This window comes from Sander lucioperca, chromosome 12, assembly GCF_008315115.2.
Source record: "Sander lucioperca isolate FBNREF2018 chromosome 12, SLUC_FBN_1.2, whole genome shotgun sequence".
Classification (NCBI taxonomy): domain Eukaryota; kingdom Metazoa; phylum Chordata; class Actinopteri; order Perciformes; family Percidae; genus Sander; species Sander lucioperca.
In genome coordinates, this window is record NC_050184.1 from 31,088,140 (window position 1) to 31,110,250 (window position 22,111).

The following is a 22,111-nucleotide window of genomic DNA, read 5'->3' on the forward strand; positions in this document are numbered from 1 at the left end:
GAGGTCTGAGGAATTCAACATCTTTCAGTGTCTTCAGGATTCAGTTCCCTTGCATAGCTTCTGTTTGCTCAGGTGTGTGTGTATACGTGTGTGTGTGTACCTCCAGAGTAGACCACAGGCTTAGGGCGAGCCAAGGAGATTGGTACATTGGTCCCGTCCTCATCCTTATGCATGGCTAAGCCTACTCCAGAACTCTTTTGTTTTTAATGATAACTGGTCTCATGCATTGTTTACTAAGATGACAGGTCTATTTTCCACTGATTTATAGCTCTGTGGCATTCAAGGAGATACTGTACTTATTACTTTAAATGCAGTATGCAAAAACAAGTCAAAGAGACAGAGGCAGAAGGAGGGAGGAGGGAGGGAGGGGTGTGGACATAAATTAAGGGTCATTGTTCCCCTTCTGCTTCAGAGCGAGCAGCTGTTTGCTGAGGTCTAGACGGAGAGCTGAGAGCTGATCACCTAAGGAGGTCACCGCTGCACTCAGCTCCCCTCACTTGGCTGCCAGGACTCTAGAGTGGAGGTGTTGGCATTGTCAGATTACCCTGTCAACTGCATCTTTATATTTTCTTTTGTGTATTTGGGCAAGTGGCCGGGCTTCCTCTCCGGATCCCTGTATACATAGTCAGGGGGGAACTCCCTCTGGTGGTTGAACACCAGTGTCACACACCTAACTGTGGTGATAAAACACCACTCCAACTAATCCAAGCTCTTCCTTTCCCCAATTCTACTGTGCAAAAAAACCTATGAAAACAGTCTACTAGATTTTTTAGTTTGACAACAACCCGAGTATTACGAAGGCATGGGAAGGGGGTGTCGAGGAAAGAGGTAAAGAGGAAGTAAAGGAATAGACAAGAAGGTGGGGTGTCATTGTTTTGACGAATTTAGTTACAGTAGCTCAGAGATCAGTTATTCAGCGGAGGCATGCATGGTCGCAGGATTAATGGCGCATGCAGCTGATAAATCAACCATCAGTCTCGAACCTCCCTGGGAGTGGGAAAACGGTACAAGACAAACATAGAAACGCGTTTGACGTTGGCATTTTATATCCGTCCTTTACCATTAGTAACCTTGAGATTCAAGAGAGAATGGGGACGAAGAGCACATCCAGCCACAAATAACCATCCAGATTTGGGGATATAATGTCAAAAAACGAACACATTATATCATCTTGAATGCCGATTTTGCTCCGAAGGACAGAAGTATCTCTTTGTCCTCAGACTGTGGAAGGATATGAAAAAGGAGGGCTGTAGTTGCTGTTGAGAGATTGAAACGATGCTATATATTACAACCTCTGGAGACCTGTCGCCACTTCAACTTACAACCCCCCTTCCCCACCACCAGCACCACCACCATCTCTGTGTCTGTCTCTCTCTCTCTTCCTCTCTCTCTCTCTCATTCTCACTTTGACTTTGCTCTGGGTTCTTTTTCCTTTTCTGCCTTACATTTCTCATCACACCCCCCTTTGTGTATTCATACAGTGCACCTATCCATGTTCTTGTCTGTCTGGCTGTACTTGTATTTGTATATGTGTGTGTGCATCTCTCTGCCTGATCGAATTTTCTACATTCGGGCCCCTTCCCCCCTCCTCCATCCTTGTCTGTTTTGGCTGCCAGTTTGTACCTGTCTGTTACTTCAGGTACGTTTTAGCCCATGTGTCTGTGTGCACCTATAATTCCCTTCCTCTATTTGTCTGCCTCCTTTATCTGTCTGTCTTCTTTATCTGTCTGCTCCCTAGCTGCTGCCCCTGCCCAAAACAGCCCTCATGGCCTCCCCTCTCCTACAGTTGAAATCACATACCCTGGTCAGGCTCCCATCTTCAAACACCAAGCTTTGCCCAGCCGGAATGTCAAATCACTTCAGCCTCTGTCTCATTTTTCTTTCTGCTTGTTTCTATTCTCACTGTCTGTCACTGTCTGTCTCTCTCTCTCTCTCTCTCTCTCTTGCTATTTCTTTATACATCTCTTTGTCATGCACATGCGCTCACTGTATCTTCTCTGTTTCTCTCTCCTCTCTGTGGTTATCTTCATATGTAACACTAGTGCACCGCTGTGTCCAGAAGTGTTCTTTCTGTGAAGCCAAAGCTAACCTTTTTCTTCCAGATTAGAGTAATCAAAATAAATTAAGAGTGGAGGGAGTATGGAGGACTTTGGCCATATCAAAGCAGCAAAAGGACACATAGAGACATTTTTGCATATGATCGATGGTGGAGGAGGGAATAAGGTAGGGAGGATGGGGTGAAGGCAGTGAGGCACCCATGGTGGAAGTGGGAGGATCAAAGCAGAGGATGGTGGCAGAGTGCTGTCCCCTGCTGTGCAGCTCAGATAAAGACAGGTTAGCGCCACAGGTCTCCTCAGTGAGAGGGAGCCAGGCACGAGGCCAGGGGAGATGCATGAACAAGCCAGCTTACAAACATCTCATAATAACTCAGGCAGAAGAAGCCCTCTGAATTAAAGTGTCACTTTTCATTTGCTTTCCCTTCCCTCTTTTTGGCTCACTGGCTGATTTTTCCCCCTCTCTCTCTCTCTCTCTCTCTCTCTCTCTCTCTCTCTCTCTCTCTCTCTCTCTCTCTCTCTCTCCTACTCCCTCTTTCTTGTCTGTCTGCCTACCCCTCCCCTATAACCAACCACCCCCCCCTTCCTTCTCCTCATCACGATCCGAACATAACATGGACTCCCTCAGTTGCCTTCCCCACTGTCTCACAGTCATCACAGGGCTGCCTGGGGGCTCTCAGGCTCTTCCATCTGCCTGCTGTGTGTCTGTGGCTCTCTCTGTCTTGCTTTGCTTGTCTCTCTGTCTAGTTGTGGCAATCCCCGTCTCTCCAAATCTGTCTTTTGTGCGTTTGTCTTTGTGTCTGTCTGCAGGGCTCTCTGTCTCCCTGCGCACATACAGTCAGAAGGATAAGCATTGGCAAAGTGAAAGATTGTTGGCTATATGCTCATCTAAAGTGAAATACAGGATGATAAATATTCCATAAAGGACATGTTTTCCTGGGTCAACACTTGTTGAAACCATGGCAGAAATAAACAAGGTATAAAATTAGCATGGCACTCTAGCAACATTCTGTCAATACTGTATGTGCCTTACTAAGTCATTCTGGTTATCTACTGTCTGTAGTGTACCGCTCCAGAACACACTTTTGTTTTCAGTGGGATGCTGTTGACCTTTTATAAACCATGATAGGCCCAAACTCAAGGGTATGTGTGTTAACAGAGAAATGGCTCCACAACTAGGTTTATTATTATCACAGGGGATATGACATAGGATGCAGAATATACCGTTTGGGTGAGCTTGCTGCTGTTTCCACAGTAACTCCATGATCAATGTCATTTCTGTCATTGTTCTCAATCCTATAATCCCGCCGCTGAGCCGGGCTGTCTAAATTGGGTGTGCTGCCGGGACTAAGGAGGGGCGAGGAGACTGGGGATAGAAGCAAAGTGCGCAGAAGCTGATGAAGGTTGTTGCCATGCTCTGAAGTGGAGCACCATTCTTCCCCACAGTGTTGGGAGTGGATGGGGCAGCTATCAGTCTTTAATTGGGCACTGTGGGCCATAATAAAGAGATTCCCGAGAATGGAGAAATAGAATGGGAGAATATGAGAGAAAGACCCAGAGCGATATGGGAGGCCAAAGAGTGGGGTGAACCTAGGGCGCTTTAATGCAATGCGTAATGGCAGGTGTCGCTCTGCCTAATTTCACGCCTCTGTGAGCGAATGTGCACCCAGACAATCGCCACTTCCAAGTCCCCTCTTCTTTCCCTCTCTATATTTCAGTCTCTCTGCCTTAATGTATAGTCAGTCGCAGTGATGTGTTTGTCCTTCCACATGACTGTGTGTGATTTGGCCTGTACAGAACGTGAACTTTGGTTCCACTGAAACCTGGAAGTGCATGCCTGTAATCTCCATGACAGGCTAAATGTGCAGCATAAGCACTAAATAGAGGCATGGGGACAGTTAAGGAAACACAAGGGCCCGCCTCTTCCATCTGTCACAACCAGGCCATATGATGAGGAATGCTTGTTCTTTTGCTTCTGTCAGTATTCTGGCCTGTTAGACTTTAGGCCAGTGGCTAGAAACGACAGGAGGAGAATGGGTCAACCAATTGTGTGTGTGTGTGTGTGTGTGTGTGTGTGTGTGTGTGTGTGTGTGTGTGTGTGTGTGTGTGTGTGTGTGTGTGTGTGTGTGTGTGTGGGTGGTTGGCCGTTTGTGTGTCACACAGTAGCATCCCGTGGCAGTAGAGACGGAAACGAGTTCTGATACCTGATGCCGTGCCCAGCTTCATGTATGACCCTCTGTTGCTCCACAAACCTCCCCTCCCATCCTCACCCTCTTACCCTTCCTCACCCTTCTTCTCTCCTTTTCACTGGTCCTTTACCCTCCTCTCCCCTCATCACGGTTCTTCCCTCCTCACCCTTCCTCGCCCCTCCTTCCTGTAGCCTGTGTTTGTGTTGGGAAGATTAAGCTGCTCTGACAAAGCTGTGTTTACAAATATGCAGGCAGAGAAACAGGCCAAGCGACGCTGAATAGGAATAGAATACAAATTGCTTTTTTATCTCTCTTAGGGCCAGGGCGAGAGAAAATGTGTTTGCGATTGTTGCTCCTCCGCCTGTGAAGGATAAAGCCTCAGTACTGGGTTTGGGCTCCCTGTTAGCATTCATTCTATCCTCTCCTCTCTCTCTGTCTCTCTCTCTCTCTGTCTCTCTGTCCTCCCACTCCCTTTCTTTCCCCCATGCTCTTTTTCCTCTTTGTCTGCTCCACACTCTCTGTCTCTTTCTCCCCGGCGGGAATTTTTTTCTTGCTGTTTTCTTGGTAATCATATCTCCTCTCCTCTCTTCTCTTCTTCCCTCCCTAACTCTCTCATGTCTCCCTGATGTGTGTGCTCCTCTCTCCTCTATATGTGTGCGCTACTCCGTCTCCCATCACCTCGTTCCCTCAATCATTTTCTCCATTCCTGTTCCCCTTCATGTTTCCATACAAGCTGAATATCTCTCTCCGTTGCTCTCTCTCTCTCTCTCTCTCTCTCTCTCTCTCTCTCTCTCTCTCTCTCTCTCCCCCCTCCCCTTTCCCTCCATCCTTCCTTTTTTTTCTCTCCTCCACTCAGTAGGACTTGTCATGATTTACAGTCTCTCTCAGCTCTTCCTTGCTCACACCGGAGATATTGGAAATTTGGAGTGCCTATAGATCACGGCAGGGGGAGAAGCCGTGAGCCTCCGCTAATCAGCCCTAACAGAACTGTGGAGCATTACAAATCTGAGCTCTCTCTTACAATTAGGCAGCATGTCTGCCTGGCATAACCCATGGCAGGGAGGCTGAGCCTGTGATGTCATCTTCAGCAGGTCTCCGCCGTGTGTGTGTGTGTGAGTGTGTGTTTTAGGGGAAAACAGTAGGTTGCTCTCATTAATGCAGAGGACATGCTCCCCTTCTCCACACAGTGGCACTTTTATCCTTACCTCAGCTAACACAAGGGAAGGTTAATGGGCGGTCACAGAGATTCAAATAATGCCATATATGTTTATTAAGCAGCAGCAGTCTCGCCATGTGATGCTTTTATTAATAAAATATTTAATTTTAAATACAGGACATGCCTTAAGGGCCGGATAGAAGCCTAGCTTTTGAGGACAATGTCAAGGAAAAGATTTAAAGATCAAATGTTTTTTCTTGAGGGATTTTCTTTGTACCGCTCGCCTAGTACATACCATAGTTTCATCCCTACCTGCAACTCTCTCCCCCCGCTGTCCCTGTTTCCATCCTATGTATAGGTGCATTCATATGTTCTATGTTATATCCCTTTGGCCATTCTCCAGCACATGCATTTGGGTTTGACTTAGCGCGATGGAGATGCCAGCTACGGGAAAGTCTTCTTAGACTCAGCTGTTTCGCACCCACTAAAAATGACAGCTAAAACCTGACCTCTGACCCCTTGTCTTTAAACTGTGGCACAATAACCTGATTGCTGTATCCATTACTCCATGGATAATGGAATGAAGTGCCTGTCGTGGTTGATAGCCCCAGGCTCGTAATGCAAACATATGCTCATTACTCTTTTTACTGCTAGACATTTTTTTTTACATGTCTATTCTAGACATGCAATCTAGAGGCCAGCTCAAAGGTTAGGTGATAAGCAAGTGGTGTCTTGAGATAATGACTAGTTTCCATTTTCCATTTTACCTTTTACACATATACTTAACATTCATTTGTAACCTGTCATGCCTCACATTAGGATAATTTGCTGATCTCTTCACATAGACTTTTAACTAAAGCTTTATCGAGATGCAGCTAGTTGAAACACACATTAGCAAGACAGCCTATTAGCATTTCAAAAACAAAGAATTGACTTAGGCTAATTTAATCTGCACAACATCTCCAAAGTAAGGCCACTTTCTTATGTGTCGAGCAAAGTCAGTCGAGTAGAGGAGAAAGATAAGGAAATAAATGAAAGCCTGAGTAAGAGAAAGTTCTTCCCACTTGCTCTTACTCAGGCTTTCATTTATACCTTTGTTGTTTAGGCCTCTGCTCATAGTGTGGGTAATATAGAAACACCTTACCTTTTGAGGAGCTGACAGAAGCTCTGCAAGGTTCCCAGAGCTTTTCTTTGTTGACAGGCACCAATGGGTTAACTGTTGTAGGCTGAGGTCAAAGCAAGGCCTCCACTGGCTTGTTGTGAAGTTTAAAAAACAGCCTGATATATTCACTTATCCTATTTCACCTCTCTTTTTGTGTAAAGGTTTTTAACAGTCTTGTAACTTCTTTAAGTGAATAGGCCTTTATGCAGTGCTAACAGATCAGTAACAGAGAACTGTTCAAGGTTTGTTTATGTGAATGTATACTCCAAATAAATTAAAAGAATACAAAATTTAAAAAAGCACCATGGTAACTGAAATATTATAGGATGCATGCATTGATATCTGATAAGTAGTCAGATTTGTTTATGCAGACACAGATAGTTAAGTTTATAAAGCCCATACATTTACATTTATGCATGTATGGCCTGCGGTTCACTCTTAACCTATGTATAGCTTGTGATGTCAAGAAATCGATTAACTAAGGCAAAACTATACATACTGTATAAACACACAAAGTTTGGATGCATTATTCTCTTACTGTCATATTTGTGTGCTTGTGTTTGTCCGTCACACACACGTTAAATTGTATTTCAATTTCTGTAGGCGTATGCACATTATTGTTATTCGCAGGTGTGACTTGGCATACTCTAAAGTGTGTAGCTGTGTTTGCGCCTTTGTGTGTCATTGTGTGTGTGTGTGTGTGTGTGTGTGTGTGTGTGTGTGTGGTGGCATGCCGTAGGCCCCATGCCACCCTTCCATCCCATTAGCTGAGCCCAGCCCCTGTCTGTGTCTGCTTTAACCTTGGCCAGTGGGCTGGAGGAGAGGGAGAGTAATTCTAACCTTAAAAACCTGCTGATTAAAGCTAGTTTGCTGGAATTCGATTCCACTTAATGCCTTTGGCCGTGAGCCCAGCTGGCTAGCATTAGCATCAACAGACACCGTGTCTTCAGTCAGGGAGACGGACGTGCATGGGCATGTGCCTGAGCTTCCTCTGGCACGTGCAAAATGCACGGCTGTAAACCCCACATCCCCTCGTCTATCTTTCTGTCTCTATTCTTCTTCGTTGTCCTTTGTCTCTCAGTCCACTCTTCATCTCTCCCTCTGCCCAATATGTGGCTCGTATACCCAATTTCATCACCGCAGTTCTACTACCTGAAATGTCTTTCCTCTCTTTCCTCTCTCAGGGCTTTTTTTGTGGCAAGCGGTCAGGGGTTTCTCTATAACTGGCCCAGTCCTGTTATTGTTTCCCTTTTGAACTTGATGTATAGCTGTGTTTACGCGTCCAGCGTGGCTAATTAATTCTCCTCTTCAGGGCCTGTGTATCATCGGTTTGTGTTTATTTTACAATGAGTATGCTATTTTTAGAGACAGCCATTTCCATAACACATGCGTTTTTCCACAGCATCATTTGTTTTGCTTTGTTGAGGAATTTAGGTTTGTTTTTAATTTTTTTCCTTCAGCTCGGGTGCAGCCTGCCAATTCATTTTGTAGCCCGCTCCGTTTTGACTGATTTAGAGGCTGCAGCTGGTCCAACGGAGAGAACCGGGGAGATAAATCTAAGCCTCTTTTGATTTATTATGTATAATGTCTCATCAACCGTTGCTTAAGTCAGATGCACTGAATTATTATACTGTTACAACTTTACAAGTAGTGACTTATTTAAAGGGGTATAAAAAAGAAGAATCTTAATAGAGAAAGCACTCGCTGGCATAAAAGCCACAATCATTGTGCCAGCAACATACATGAGCTGTGCATTTCTCTCTGAATAAAAAATGCAAGAGAGATACTGTATATTATGGACATTCTGGGCATAGTGCCACACTACCAGACACAGATAATTTGATTCCCGCTGAACGATTGGAAGAGAGCAGAGCAGAGCGGCTGACTGTAAAGACAGCAGGTGAAATGCAGAGCATTACGATATCAGTCGAAAATGAGCTCATCCTCCAAACTGGAAGTGGCACTTTTTAGCAGTAAGTCATCTAATCATGTCTGTATAGAGCCAGAAATCGTTGGTTGATCAATAGTCATCATGGATGCTGTCAATGGCCAGAGTAGCTTGAATCTTGCATGGTCCATGAATCTCTATTGAGTATGGATTTTGCGCTCCCTCCACGGATGGAGTTTGATAGTACTGCCTGATTGGCTGCTGCGTGAGCTCTATTTATGCCGCTGTGCCATGGGCTGAATCACCTGCCCCAGGCATCCATGTGAACAGACATATGAAAACGTGCACACGCGCAGAAGTACACACACACACAGAAAATGATACATTCCCTCTAATGAAGCAGTGAGCCAGAAGTGACTTTACCAGGTAGATGTCCATGACAACAGCTAATGTAGATAATAGTGCAGAGCAAGTCACCATACAGCGAGAGCTGAATCATTTATTTGAGATCCGACTTTAGATTATTCATATCCAGAGTGATGATATGTGAGAACAAATGTTGGCTAAAGAAACACAGGAGGACACATACATAAGTCAGTGGTACAGTAAAACTATCCTTGAAAGAGTTGGCTGGATGATATGATGATAGATGGAAACTGGAAGCTGGACAGGGGGAATGTCTTTTAAAAAATCAGCAAGAAACAGAGATTTTAACCAAAAGCATGTTGTCCATGCATGCGCCATATTGCTGCGTGCGTGCGTGCGTGCGTGCGTGCGTGCGTGCGTGCGTGCGTGCATGTGTATTGACTTAACAGACAGACAAATGGGTGGCAGCCTCTGACAGTAAGACGTTTGCATCATGGCAGGAAAACAGCAAATTGCCAACATAAATAAGGTGCCATGCTCTGATTAGGACTGTCTTCACACATCATTATGGTCTAATGAGAGAGTTTCCCCTCTCTCTCAGTCTCACTATAACTGTGTGTCTGCTTGCCAGTTTTGCCACTGCAGACTTTGCATTTTGCTAACCCATCTCTAGCTGTGCCTGACACCTGTCAGCCATGATGGATGAATGTAAGTGAGGTGTCGCCAGGGCAACAGGCAGGCCAGGGGCAGCGGTGGCCTCGAAAGGCAGGACAGGTAACCAGTGTTGGCCCTGCCTCTATATCTGAAGGCTTTATTAAGGCTGAACTGTTTATCACTGGGCTGTCTGGCCTGCTTGCCCTGTCTGCACTGTGATCCCGCTCCGCACCGGACTGCTTAAACAACCGGGGGGGGGGGCAATAATATCCTCTCATTGGGCAAAGAGTTTCATCGCCTTGGCCGCTTGCTTGAGTGACAACATCAAATGAATTTGCTGCATCAGTGTCTGACTTTGGAGGACACACGTCGCTGTAACTCTTTTTTCCTGCTGTCTGCAGTGACAGCACATGAATACATTATGGACACGCTGCTTGTGAATACATCTATAAACTATTGAGTATTATTGTTCCAATGGGTCTCATTTGCACCCCCAACATAACATAACAGTAAACCAATAATATAATCACATGTGTGTGTGAATGTGTGTGTGCATACTAGGCACACCTATGTATTTGTTTCACTGTTTCTGTGTCAGCGTGCGAAAGCTCTTCAAAATTAAACACTCGGCAACTGCACTTTTAATGAGAGGATATGGGTGTATGTGTGTATAATTATGGTTTAATTGCTTGCCCTGTGATGTGCTGTCATCTGTCACAGCCCAAAGACAGCAAATAATGGTTCTGCCGCGTCACTTTGTCACCCAGACGCTCAGTATGCAGAGAGCAGCAGAAACACCAGTAACAGATATGCGACTTGAATTACTGATAAGCGCTCGAGTTTGATGAGCTTTGTGTATGTGGGCGTGCTTGTGCTCTCAAAAGTATCTTGGCCAGCCTTTCTATCTTTGTCTATGGTGATTGTCAGTGTATGTGTGCATATGGGTGTGTGCGTGCGTGTAACAGTATGCGTCTGTGCTTCTTTGAATATGTCTGTGTTAAGGAGTGGGTGTAGTTGTGTGTGTGTGTGTGTGTGTGTGTGTGTGTGTGTGTGTGTGTGTGTGTGTGTGTGTGTGTGTGTGTGTGTGTGTGTTTATGTTTAGGTGGGAGTGTGATGTGAGAGTACACAAGCTTACGTGTGTGTGTGCAAATGTGTTTGATGCCTACTGTATATCGGTACTGACAGGTGCAACAGTTGTGTTATGCTTTAAGCTGCTTGTTTGTCTGGCATGCTGCTTTGTGTGGTTGAGAAATGGAGTAAACAGAGGGAGAGGAAAGCAGCCTGGGGGCTAATTTATTCTCTCCCCAGTCACCCTAGTCACAGAGGCCTGTTGCACTGGCCCACCTGTCAGTCGTGAGGAGCATGCCATAGCCTCATCCAACTGCACACAGCCACCACAGCCCCTTATCAGTGGGCCAAGCGCTTCAGGCTAGCGCAGTATTAACCATGATATATCAATAAACTTGCGTAATTAGAATTACCAAGTCAGCAAGTTTATTAAGCACATAAGCAGCATACATTTTTTTGCCGTTTTCTATGTGCAGTGAAAATGAATGCAGAGTTACGGTTGTATCAATGTTGGTGTTTGAATTTAAAGTCAAATATTGAATAGACAGAATTGCAGCATTTCTGTTTGTAAGCACCTTTTACAAAAGTATTGCAACACATGACTGTAGTGAAATGCATGAATAGTTGAATGCCTTTTGGGCCAATGTGCCGTATTGCATCACAACTGCGTAATCCCTGAGAAAAGGAAAAAGTACAGTTTATGACATAAATACTTACAAAACTGCACAGTAGAAATGTGTCAGATGCTAGCAGTTGTAGTTGACTGTAGTAATGTGATGTTCAGTACTGTGGGAGTGGGAGGAAGCGTCTGTCCGTTGCCACCGTGGAGTAATGGATGGCAGAGCTATGGGAGTGGGAGGAGGCATACATCCTATTTCAGACAGCTGTAATGGATGAGAGTACAGCAAAAAAAATAAGAACAGGAGGAAGTCTGCATGCTTTCACTATCTCAAACTCTCACACCCAGAGTTCGGTAGTATTGAAATCAGTTCACAATAGATGTGTGTGGAACAATGGAACACCTGGAAAAAGAGTCGAGGCTGTGACTTTTGTTGTTTGTGAATTGGTCAAAGGATCTTTGTATTTGTGAATGTGTTTGACTCACAGCCACACACTGTGTGATGTGCTTCTTCTTTTCTCTTTTTTAACGATGTACTGTGTCTCTCACCATGTGCCTAGTCTGTGTAGCTGTGCAGTGGTACTGTGGTATAATTAATCAGATGGTTTGATGTCGGCAAATGAGTGTTTATACAGACTTCCTCTGCAGGCCCTGCTCTTTTTAACTAGGTTTTAGTTTAACAAGACGAGCACATAAGACATCTCAAGGCACCTATTTATCACATGGTCCTCAAAGCAGTGTAGCCCAACGGCCCCATGCCCCGCCAACCTCCCTCTCTCACTCTTCCCTTCCCCCATTCCTGCACCCTTTCCCTACCGCCTACCCATTCACATCTACAGTGCCCGAGGAAACGAGCCTTAACTTATTGAACACACAGTTTCTGAATAACGAAGCTGTGTCATCTAAACAAACAGTTATACCAAAGTAAATTGGTAGTGAAGCTCAACCCTCCCGACCTGCTTGTTTGATTTATTCCTGTAAGAGCCAAGCTCCCTGTCTTGAGTGCAATCCACCCTACCCTCTACCTTTCAAAAATATTGTATCGCACAAAATCAATCAAAATTGATGCTGTAAATAAGCAAAAGCATGCTAGCCATCTCTCTGGGTCACCTGGAGCCATGGGTCTCCCAGAGGAGGATTGAGGAGGAGAGAAGACGGGAGGAGGATAAGTGCTGCCTTGCTCCTGTTCCTCGATGCGCGGTGCTTGGTTGCGTTTGCCTCCGCTGCCTGCTGGTGAAAAATGTCTCCTGGCCCCTCTGCCAGATACCGGGAGGCGTTATCAGCCCTGCCTAGCTCTCTCTACGGTAACGAGCCCCCAGGCACAGTATTATCTGTTTACGATAAGGATATTAATAACACCGTGCTTTAGTTATGTGCCGGGTGCCCCGTGGGGTGATGAAGGGGGTGGGGTTGGGGTAAGGAGCACCTGATTCATTCTGTCAGGGGCTCTCTCCAAGCAGGACAGTGGAAAAGTGGAAGAGAGGGAAGGAAAGGAATGTCATATGGTGATGCTGGGACAGTGCTGAGTGCCCCGTTCACTCTCTCCTTCCAGGTCACAGTCTTTGTTTCCGAGAACAATGGCTTGACCATCTGCCAGCAGGTCCATGTGGGAGTTAGGAAAGAGTGTAGGGAGGGAAGCGGTCAGGGGTTCAAAGGTCCCAGCTATCATGGTCAGCCTATTGTCTGTACTTTACTGTAGCGTAATGTCCTCTCTTTCTGTCCCTCTTTCTCTCTTCCTCTCCTGTCTCGCTTCCTTCCAGTGTCTGTATGGCTGCTACGTCCACTCCTCCATTATCCCCACCTTCCACCGTAGGTGCTACTGGCTGCTCCAGGTAAGAACTCCTCTTCTCCTCCTCTACAGTTCACCACACTTTAGTTTCACTCTCAAACTCCCCCAGCCTATCCACACAAACTTGAATGAGTTGCATGATATCAGTTTCCATTTAACCGAAGCCTTTTCCTTTGACAGCCGGCAGGCAGACATCAACCTATCCCCCCCGCCACCTCCCTTACTCTCTTCTCTTTTCTCTCCCAAGCCTCCATTTCCCTTATCTTTCCCAGTCATTCACTTTTCTGATGGCATTGCCCATACACGCCGTCCAGCACGAGGGCGGTATCTCAGTCTGCTAAAAGCTTTGCCATCTCCCCTGTCTAACAGCTGCAGTGATGGGCAGTAAAAGCGTGATGGAAGACGTTCCCTTACAGTATAGTGTGCTTACAGTGGGTCGTCAAGTCCGCAGGCTGAGAGTGGTTGTAAATAGTCCTTTGATCACCTCACCAATACATCTCATCATTTTCATTTAGCATGGCAGCCATTATTGTTGGAAGGTGCCTGATACGTACAACCATTCACACACACAATTTTAAGGGAGCATAAAGCACACAAGCAGAGAATAGGGGTGTGTGGAGCTGCTGCTTTTTGTGTCTACCTATCTGTCTATCTATGTATCTAGTTTATAGTTTTATATCTTACGTATATTGTAGTATAAAACGTGTTGAGAAAGAAGCATCTTTGGGATAGACACACTTTGGCTACTATGCCCCCAGTTCAATTTCTTTGTATTAAGTTCTGTTTTTTGAAGACAGGAATTGTCGAGTCACAACATCCCTGCCGTCCTGAATAGACCCAGAAGACACATTTATTTGTAGTCTAACCAACCCCCTTTAACAATGTCTGTTAGCAAAAGAGGAGAGCAGACCGGTTGGGGAAAAGACAAAAGGAAAAAACTGGCCTCAACAATGCTTAAATAGTAATCAAAATAATTAGTGTTCCCATCATTTTATTTCTCTCTCGCTCTGTGTGTTGGCGCTGTGTGTGTCACAGGCGGTAATAACAGCACTAACAGACAAAAAGCCTGTCTCTTACTTTCTCTTCTAAGTTCAATCAGCAAAGCCACCCAGGTTGTTTTCACTTAAATATATTTTCCAAATAATTAGAGATAGAGTGTATTATTAAAAAGTCTGTGTAATGAAAGCAAGAAAAACAATGAAATAATGGTATATGGAATAAATTATTCTGATTCTGGAAATAACACAAGACACAGTGGTATATGTTTAGACTTTGGGGAATGATCAGAGGAAGCTCTTGTACTGTTGCTGCTTAGTATCTTTAACCTGCTTCCATTTGCAAACTGTCAGGGAAATCTTCTGTTGATTTTTCTGGAGTCATTTTGTTGTGGTATTAGGAGCTCCCTTAAAGGATAGGTTCACATATGTTTCAAGTCTGTCTTAATACAATACTGACATTACCATATGTGCTTTGCAATACTGGCTGCTGTAATTATTCCTCCTGTCTATACTTGCCAAGAAAAGATCCCCTCCTAACATAATTTCAGTGAAATTGATGGTAGACAACTCCACAGTCTTTGTGATATGCAAAAAATGCATTCTAACCCTCACTCAATCATGGTTTCCAAAGTTACATCCTTTCTTGTATTCTCTCTTTTCATACTGAATACTGTTCATTTGGAAGATACCCACTTGATCTGACTGCTGAATCCTCCTGTTAGCTTCAGCTGAACTTCAAAATGCATTTAAGCCCAGAAGGACGAGGGAATGTGGATGTTGTCTCCCTTCACTTACAATGGGATTGCGTTAGTAAAAGGACTTTCACAGCCAGTATTAAAAAGAAGAACATTTGCAGTGATTGACAACTCTTAAAATGTACACATGGGCACGTGGGTAAGGTTTTGTTTTTAAAAAAGTGAACATATCCTTAAAAGTTGAATTCAGTCTTAAAGGAGCACAACTGGGGGATGAAAACTAGCGTGCAAACAGAAGGGGAATAACGCAGAGAACTGGGGGTCAACCGGGGTCACTCGGTTTTTAAAACTACAGCCAACTCTGCCAGTTTCAGCATACTCACGTAAACATCAAACTTTGAGTAGTTCACTGACTCAACTTTTCTTTCCTGTTACCGCAGAAGTTTAGCTAAGAACAACTGGGTTAGTGAATCCTTGGCCCTCACCTCTCCTTCTCTCACACTGCTCAGGAGCTCTCCTGGCATGACTCACAGGCCCCTGGTGTGCATCTAACACATCCACTCATTCAACAACAAAAAAAGATCTTCTGCTGCGCAACAAAAGACATCTATTTACAACAAGTATTTTCTTTTACACTGAGCATTCCTGGAACCACAGATTTACATCACTTCTCAGGCAGTTTATTGCAGGCCATCTGTGCTGACAGGAAACCACAATCACAATGACACCAGAGGTAAAAGATTAGACCACTTCAGTCCATATCTCTGCATATGCAGATAGACCTTCAGCACCTGTCTCTTCAAGCCACTTTCAGTCTGACAACTGACAGCCAGCCCTGGTTACAACAGTCTCTGTCTCTCTGTCTCTCTGTGTCTCTGTCTCTCTGTCTCTCTCTCTCTCTCTCTCTCTCTCTCTCTCTCTCTCTCTCTCTCTCTCTCTCTCTCTCTCTCTCTCTCTCTCTCTCTCTCTCTTTCCACCTTTCTCTAGTCTCTGAACCTTCTGCCCCTGACTCCCTGTGTACCATGTGCTGTGTCCATATGAGATTTGCAGGCAGTAGTCTGTCAACAGCAGAACAGCAAGGAGACTGGAGCTCCCAGAGCGGCAACAGAAAAAGGTCACCAGTGAGTGAAAAATGTAAATATTCAGCCATCCAGTGGCCATAGTCACGGAGAGACAGGGATGAAAATAACTCTTATTACACAGCACCGACAGGAAGGGAACACAGAGGACAGAGAGGGTAGAGGCAGACTATGACTGAGAGAGAGCAAGTGAGATGGACACAACTTTTTAAAAGTTAGGCTAAAAAAAACACTGAAGGGAGAGCTGAAGAGAAAGATAGATTTAAAGATTTGAAGCCACAAAAAAACATATAGCTGAATAAAAAGGGGACAGTGTGTATATGTGTGTATTTTTCGTTGTGTGTGTGGAAGAAGGTGAGAAAGACAGAGAGTGAGGTTGGTAAAAGGTTTTTTAGGGAGGGGGATTTAGCATGTGGGTGTGTGCCTCTTTATCCACTCTTTATCCACTCTTTATTGAGTCAAAGCCTGGGTAATGAGACAGGGGACAGGAATGAAGACCTGCAAGGGGGGTCCTCTTACACTCCATTCGTTTTCTTTTGTTCTTTTCACCTCTCACTCTCAATCTGCTCATCCCCACCACACTACCTCCACCTCTCTATGGCATTAGACCACTTTAAAATGTCTGGCCCATCCCCGCAAATGGCTAAGACTGAAGTAAAGTTGCGCAGCAGTTATCTGGGGTTGCAGACAATTAATCCAAATTGCTGCTGTGACAAAGAAGTGCCCAGAAGCAAGAAAAAGTTCAGATTTCATTGGATTTGGTAAAAAAAAGTCCCCAAATCACCATAAACATCATAACAGTATGTATGTACTCTTTAAGCTGTCAGTTACAGCTGTAGTGTGCATGACCAGATACTTAAAGAAATACATCTAGAGTTAAGTTTGATGCAGTCTTTCCATCCCCAAGCTGTCATGACACACACGCGCACACAGACAGACACACTCATTGACACTGAGGATCTCTCCTATCCTGGTGGCACTGATTGATTCCATTGCTCCATGCCCCCTTCTCTTGTTTAGTGCTAATCGAATGTAATTCCCTGCCTGTGCCTCTCCATCAAATCAGACAGTGGAGTTTGTGATGGCCGACGGGGGCACAGAGGTGCGGATAATTATGATATTAATACGGAGGGGGTCCGAGGGGAAACTTCATTTGTCCTGCTGCCTGCCACGAACACAGAAAGGGGTCAATAGCCTTTCCCGCTTTTCCTACTTTAAAGAGGAAGAGAGAGGGATGAAATAATGAAATGACTAGTAAGGCAGGAGGGAATGCTGACGACCTTGTTTCTTCACAGCTATCACTTTCTCCCTCTTACCTTCCACAGCTTAGGCCACTGTGCTCTAGTGTCTGTCTCACATGAATACATTATTAATATCACCATTCACTGCAGTTACATTTTTCTTATTACGTTAGTCCTTCAGAGTATAATGACTTTGGAACCACTTGAATTAGTGTTATGTTGGAAAATGAGTTGTCACTGTTGTCCCTGTGATCATTCCAGCACTATTACACACAGTATTTCAGCTATTTTAATTTATGGAATAATTCAAAGGTTACTTAATTGGACAGGCAGAATGATAACTGTGATTTAAGAGAACCTTGAGCAGTGTAGCCTCTGCGGTGCTGTCCGTGGTGCTGAAACATACTCTGTTCTAACCTTTCTAACTGTTCACCACGTGTCTTTTTTTTCTTTTTCTTTTTCTTTTTTGCTGATTTATCATAAACAAACAAAAAAAACACAGTCCTTTTGAAGACCCATGCTAGTCACCTCTAATAATAGGCTCATCAATCTCCAAAGAGCAATACACCTGGCCACTGCTGTCAGCAGATCATGTGCAGGGCCCAACACATGTGCTCATCATGCCTCACACCACCATGTCACCAGTCAGGCCAGAGGCCTCTCTCACGCTCTAACTAATTGAATGGGAAAAGTTGAGTAGCTCCTTTGCTGCAGTGATCCGTCATAGGTAGGTGTACAAGCAGGATATAGTAGCTATAGACTCAGAGCCACATGCCCGCAGGCTAAAGACAGACAGATGGATTCTTTATATCTACCAGAGTCCTCTATTCATTCGGATCAGTTTACTTGCCTCTGTGTTGAGCGCTGGGAGACAGCTGCTGGATTCACAGAGGCTCAGGTGATGTGTGATGACGGAGCAGAGCTGTCAGGTCCAGATTCACCATCAGATACGTCCAGACTATGCAAGGCTACATAATGAATATTTCACTGAGATAAATCATGGATGAGTCTGGGCACCGTTCTGTTGATTTCACTGAGAGGGTAGAGAGGCAGGAGAACCTGGTGATGTTTTGACTGGCTGTCTACAACCTCAGGGCAAATGGAGGCAGTAGAAATATAATTGCCTTTAGCTATGCAGGCTGTTGTTTGTATCAAGTGGAAATGCACCTCCACAGAGTATGAGATCAGATATATAGCATATGAATTTGACTCCATCACCTGACATTACTCTTCAGCTTAAAACCTTAACCCTGGACAGGCAGGAGAACGGGTGGCAGTGCATGCAGTGCGAGTGTGTGTCTGTATATCTGTTAGCGTGTACTGTGCACAGGCCTTCCTGTGTGTGTGTGTGTGTGTGTGTGTGTGTGTGTGTGTGTGTGTGTGTGTGTGTGTGTGTGTGTGTGTGTGTCAGGCTTTCATGTTCTGTTTCTGCGCTATGGTCGGAGACCATGATGCTCTCAGCAGCATGCTGCTGCTGGCAGGCCCCCACTCTCTCTGCCATGAGGAGAACAGCTGCTTCACGAGCATGTTGGGGTGTGAGCCATGTCCCCGTGGCTCCCCTCATCTCCTTCGCTTCTCCTCCTCCTTGTGTGCAGTCACACAGAAACCGTGCATCTGACATCAACCGTCTCCATCCTCTCTACTTAAAAACAATCAAATGTGTCTCTCTCTCTGCTATCACTTTTCTTCTATTCCTCTGAGCACCTCTGCTACCCTCTGCTTCCACTCAGAGAGAAAATATAGAATCAGTTCTAAGTTAGTCTCTGCTCAAAACAGTGACACTGAGGCATCAGACCTCTAAACAAATTGAAGGTTACTCTGGTGCTTAATTAATGGCCCCTGCTAGAGCACTCTCTACCCGTATGAAGAAAGTGAGAGAAGTTGAGCTAAACCCCAGAGGCACACAGAAACGCCTCTCCCCCTGGCAGACTGATCTGTTTCTCAGTGCCTGCGACCTTTTCTCTAGGCCCGTCGCCTAGCCCACCAGCACAGCCAATTATCACAAATCCCCCGCTGCATTTGTCTTGCCATTTTCACTCTGCGGCCAAAGAGGCGTGCATGGCCATAGACTCATGCAGTCTCCTAACCAGCCTTAGCCCAGATGGGGAAACAGAGGCCCACAACAGGTATATGGTGCTTAAATAATTCAGTTATCCTGAAAGGTTAAGGCTCTGCCAGTAAAGCGAATTGACATTCATCCTGCTCCAGAGTCATGCGCCCCACTTTCAGAAGGAGCAGTCATCGACATGTTTACATTTTGTGACTTCCTAGATTGTTATTGACACCATTATTTTACATGTTATTCTACTATTCCTGCTGTTGTTCCACTGGCTAGCTCAAAAGAGCACTGACAACTGGCTTACTACCCAGAGCAGGAATCAAATTTCTGAGTCCCTTGCCAATAATGAGAGCATTGAGATTAAAATAGCTCTTACACTGTAAGCGTGTCGAAGAGTATTGCGACAGACCTCGATCCTGTATTGATATTACCCTGTGTGTTGTACTCGATGAGTTTTCTCTCCAGAAGTCTTTTTCTGCCTCACCCATATTAGACAGTAATATAGTCCATGTGCATACTGTCACCAGCCAGGCTTGTTTGTGTTTATGCCTTGTCTGTGTGTGTTTGAACACAGAGGAGATCAATGGCTCCACACTAAGTCTGTTCTGTGCTGTTCCAATCTCTGTGTCCCCACTCATGTCAAGCCACAGATCTTCCCGTGTCACTATGCTGGCTTGGCCGTGATGGCACGAGTGTGCACGCATCTCCCAGCTTCCCGGAGAACACTGGTCACAGCTAATGACCAGAACTGTCCGATTTGTCCTGCCCTGATTACTCCTCTGAGCCCCAATTAGCCGTGGATGAGGGCTGACATCCCGACACAATCACTTGGATGTGTCATAGAGGGAAAGGTGAGACAGGGAAGGAAGGGATAGAGGTAAGAGGGACGACAGTTAATGTGTGTGCTAAAGGCTGAGGAGAAGAGCAAAGGGGAGTCGGTATGAAAGCCGTAGTAATATAGTCGCTCACTCTGCATTCAGTCAGATATCGATCTCAATTCCCCTTTAACCAGCTACCACTCATCAACATACAAACCAACAGCTCTGATTGCAATTTCTTATTGCCAATTTTCTTTGTGGGTTTTCATTGAGGGTGTTGGCTACATCTGGTCTAAGACAGGCTGATTTCTCTGTGGGTTAAGGGATGAAGAGACTAAGGACTGTTTGTGAAAAAAGATATAAGATAAAAAATAAGGTATTGAGCCAAAGTGGTTGAATCAATTTATTAGATGAAGTGAATAGTAAAGGTCTGGGAGCCTCAAAGGGAATTGTATTATGGATGAAAACAATGCCATTTGTTTTCCTAATTGTCAATAAAAATCTCTGTTATGAAGATTGTTTTCATCTATGTCTTCACCTTATGTCCCCTTCTTTTCCTTTTTCCTCTGCCTTTTGTTCTGGCCTAACCCGCACCCCCCATCCCTCCGCTCAAACGGTCTTTATTTCTCTCTGCCACTGAGTCTCCCCAGGATTGCTGAGCTTTCTCCCCTCTGCAAGTTTTGAGAGAAAATCTTTTTTTTTGGCTTGCCCTCATTCTCTCTCAGTAGGGGGCAGTGGAAAAGTAACTACAAGGGCACATAAAGCCTTCAGAGTCAAACCAGACTTCTTTTAGTCTTTTTTGATCTGGATAGATGACATATTGAACACACATGCACACACACCCTTCAGTGGGATAGCTCTGCTCCTATCTCTGTCTGCTCCCCCACCTCAAAACCTCGCCCACGCAGAACTGAGGAGACAGAGATTGAGAGGAGGAGAAAGAGAAAGCATAATGTAGAAGGGTAGGAGAGGAGGAATGGCAGCAGGGAAGGAAACAAAAGGTAGGAGGGGTGGAGGTGCTTTGAGAATGGGGGATTAGAGTTAGAAGATTAGAGGTAGAAGATGATATCATTTGGTAGAGATGAGCGGGAGCAAACGAGCAGTGCAAATCACCCGACATTAACGAGCTACCTCGTAAATTACTGCAGCCGAGTGTATGCTAGGAGCTGGATCTGGATAGGGCTGCGTAGTGCAAGGGAGGCATAACGCTTGTCTTAATATTATTTACTGCCCGTCCCAATTTATATCGGTTGTCTCTCATAGCCCAATATTCGCCTCCTGTGGCAGCATCAGAGGATGTTTCCTTATAAATAGTGGGAGGTTTTCGTCAGCCTGGGTGCCCCCTGTGTGGCCCATCCTAACCATCATGCAGTCTACAAAGCATAGATTCCCCTCCTCTTGCACCCCAACAGGGGAAAGCTCAACAAAAATAAAACATGTGACTTCCCCTGTCAAGTTATTCCCTTGGATAATTTAGATTTGACAGGCTCTTCCTCATCTCCCTGTAGTGTTTACAATATTTACCTCCCAATGCAGAAGCTGTAGCAAAGCAGGAATAGGGAGTTATTTAATTATATTAACATGAAATGTGAGTTTACTTTTTTTTCTTGGGTGTGTTAAAATTCTTTAAACCACTTAGACGTATCCAGTAGAGATTCCAGCAATTCAGTTGAAATGAACGTGTGTATAAACCTGCATGTTTCAGACTGTTCTCCAGGGAAGGCAGCCCAAGAGAGAGAAAGGGGGAGAGAGAGACAGAGTCAGGGTTATGGCAGAGAGTTGGAGTCTCTCTAATTTTGTGCTCTTAGGGGGTGAGGGAGAGTAGGGTAAAATGGGGGAAATATACATTTCTATTTTAGCCAGGAGCACAGCAGCAGCGATGACTTTCATTGGCTGCAGTCTAAATATTACATGACTTCCTGATGGCAGTGTGCTGTCTGAGGCATTGTCTGGCCTGGTATTAACCTGTCCGGATAAATCAGCGGTTAACCCAACTCTTTTCCTCTATCCAAAGTACCGTTTCTTCACTTCTTCCCTCTGTTTCACTTTTTCTGTGACCCTCCGGCTTCACCTGTTTCTCATGCAACATTTCTGCCTCTGGAGCTCTTTCTATGGTGCAACCCACTTTGTGTGTGTACAGTGTGTGTGTATGTGGAGTTACTCTGTGGTCCTCTGCCAAGGCCCCTAACGTCATATGCAGCCTGGCAGGTGACAAATAGTTTTTTAATTGCTTGCACCAGGAAAATCATTAGTCTCTTCCCTTTCCTTGGTGGGAC

The 22,111-nt window shown here is 45.0% G+C and overlaps 1 protein-coding gene across 10 annotated transcripts in view; it reads left to right on the forward strand.

The window, feature by feature from the left end:
* camta1a (calmodulin binding transcription activator 1a) overlaps positions 1–22,111 on the forward strand; it is a 293,919-nt gene that overhangs the window by 220,097 nt on the left and 51,711 nt on the right. For all 10 annotated transcript variants that reach the window (XM_031290222.2, XM_031290212.2, XM_031290214.2 and 7 more), the window contains one exon: positions 12,917–12,988. In XM_031290222.2, the coding sequence (XP_031146082.1) occupies positions 12,917–12,988 (72 nt within the window). The remainder of the gene's footprint in view (positions 1–12,916; positions 12,989–22,111) is intronic.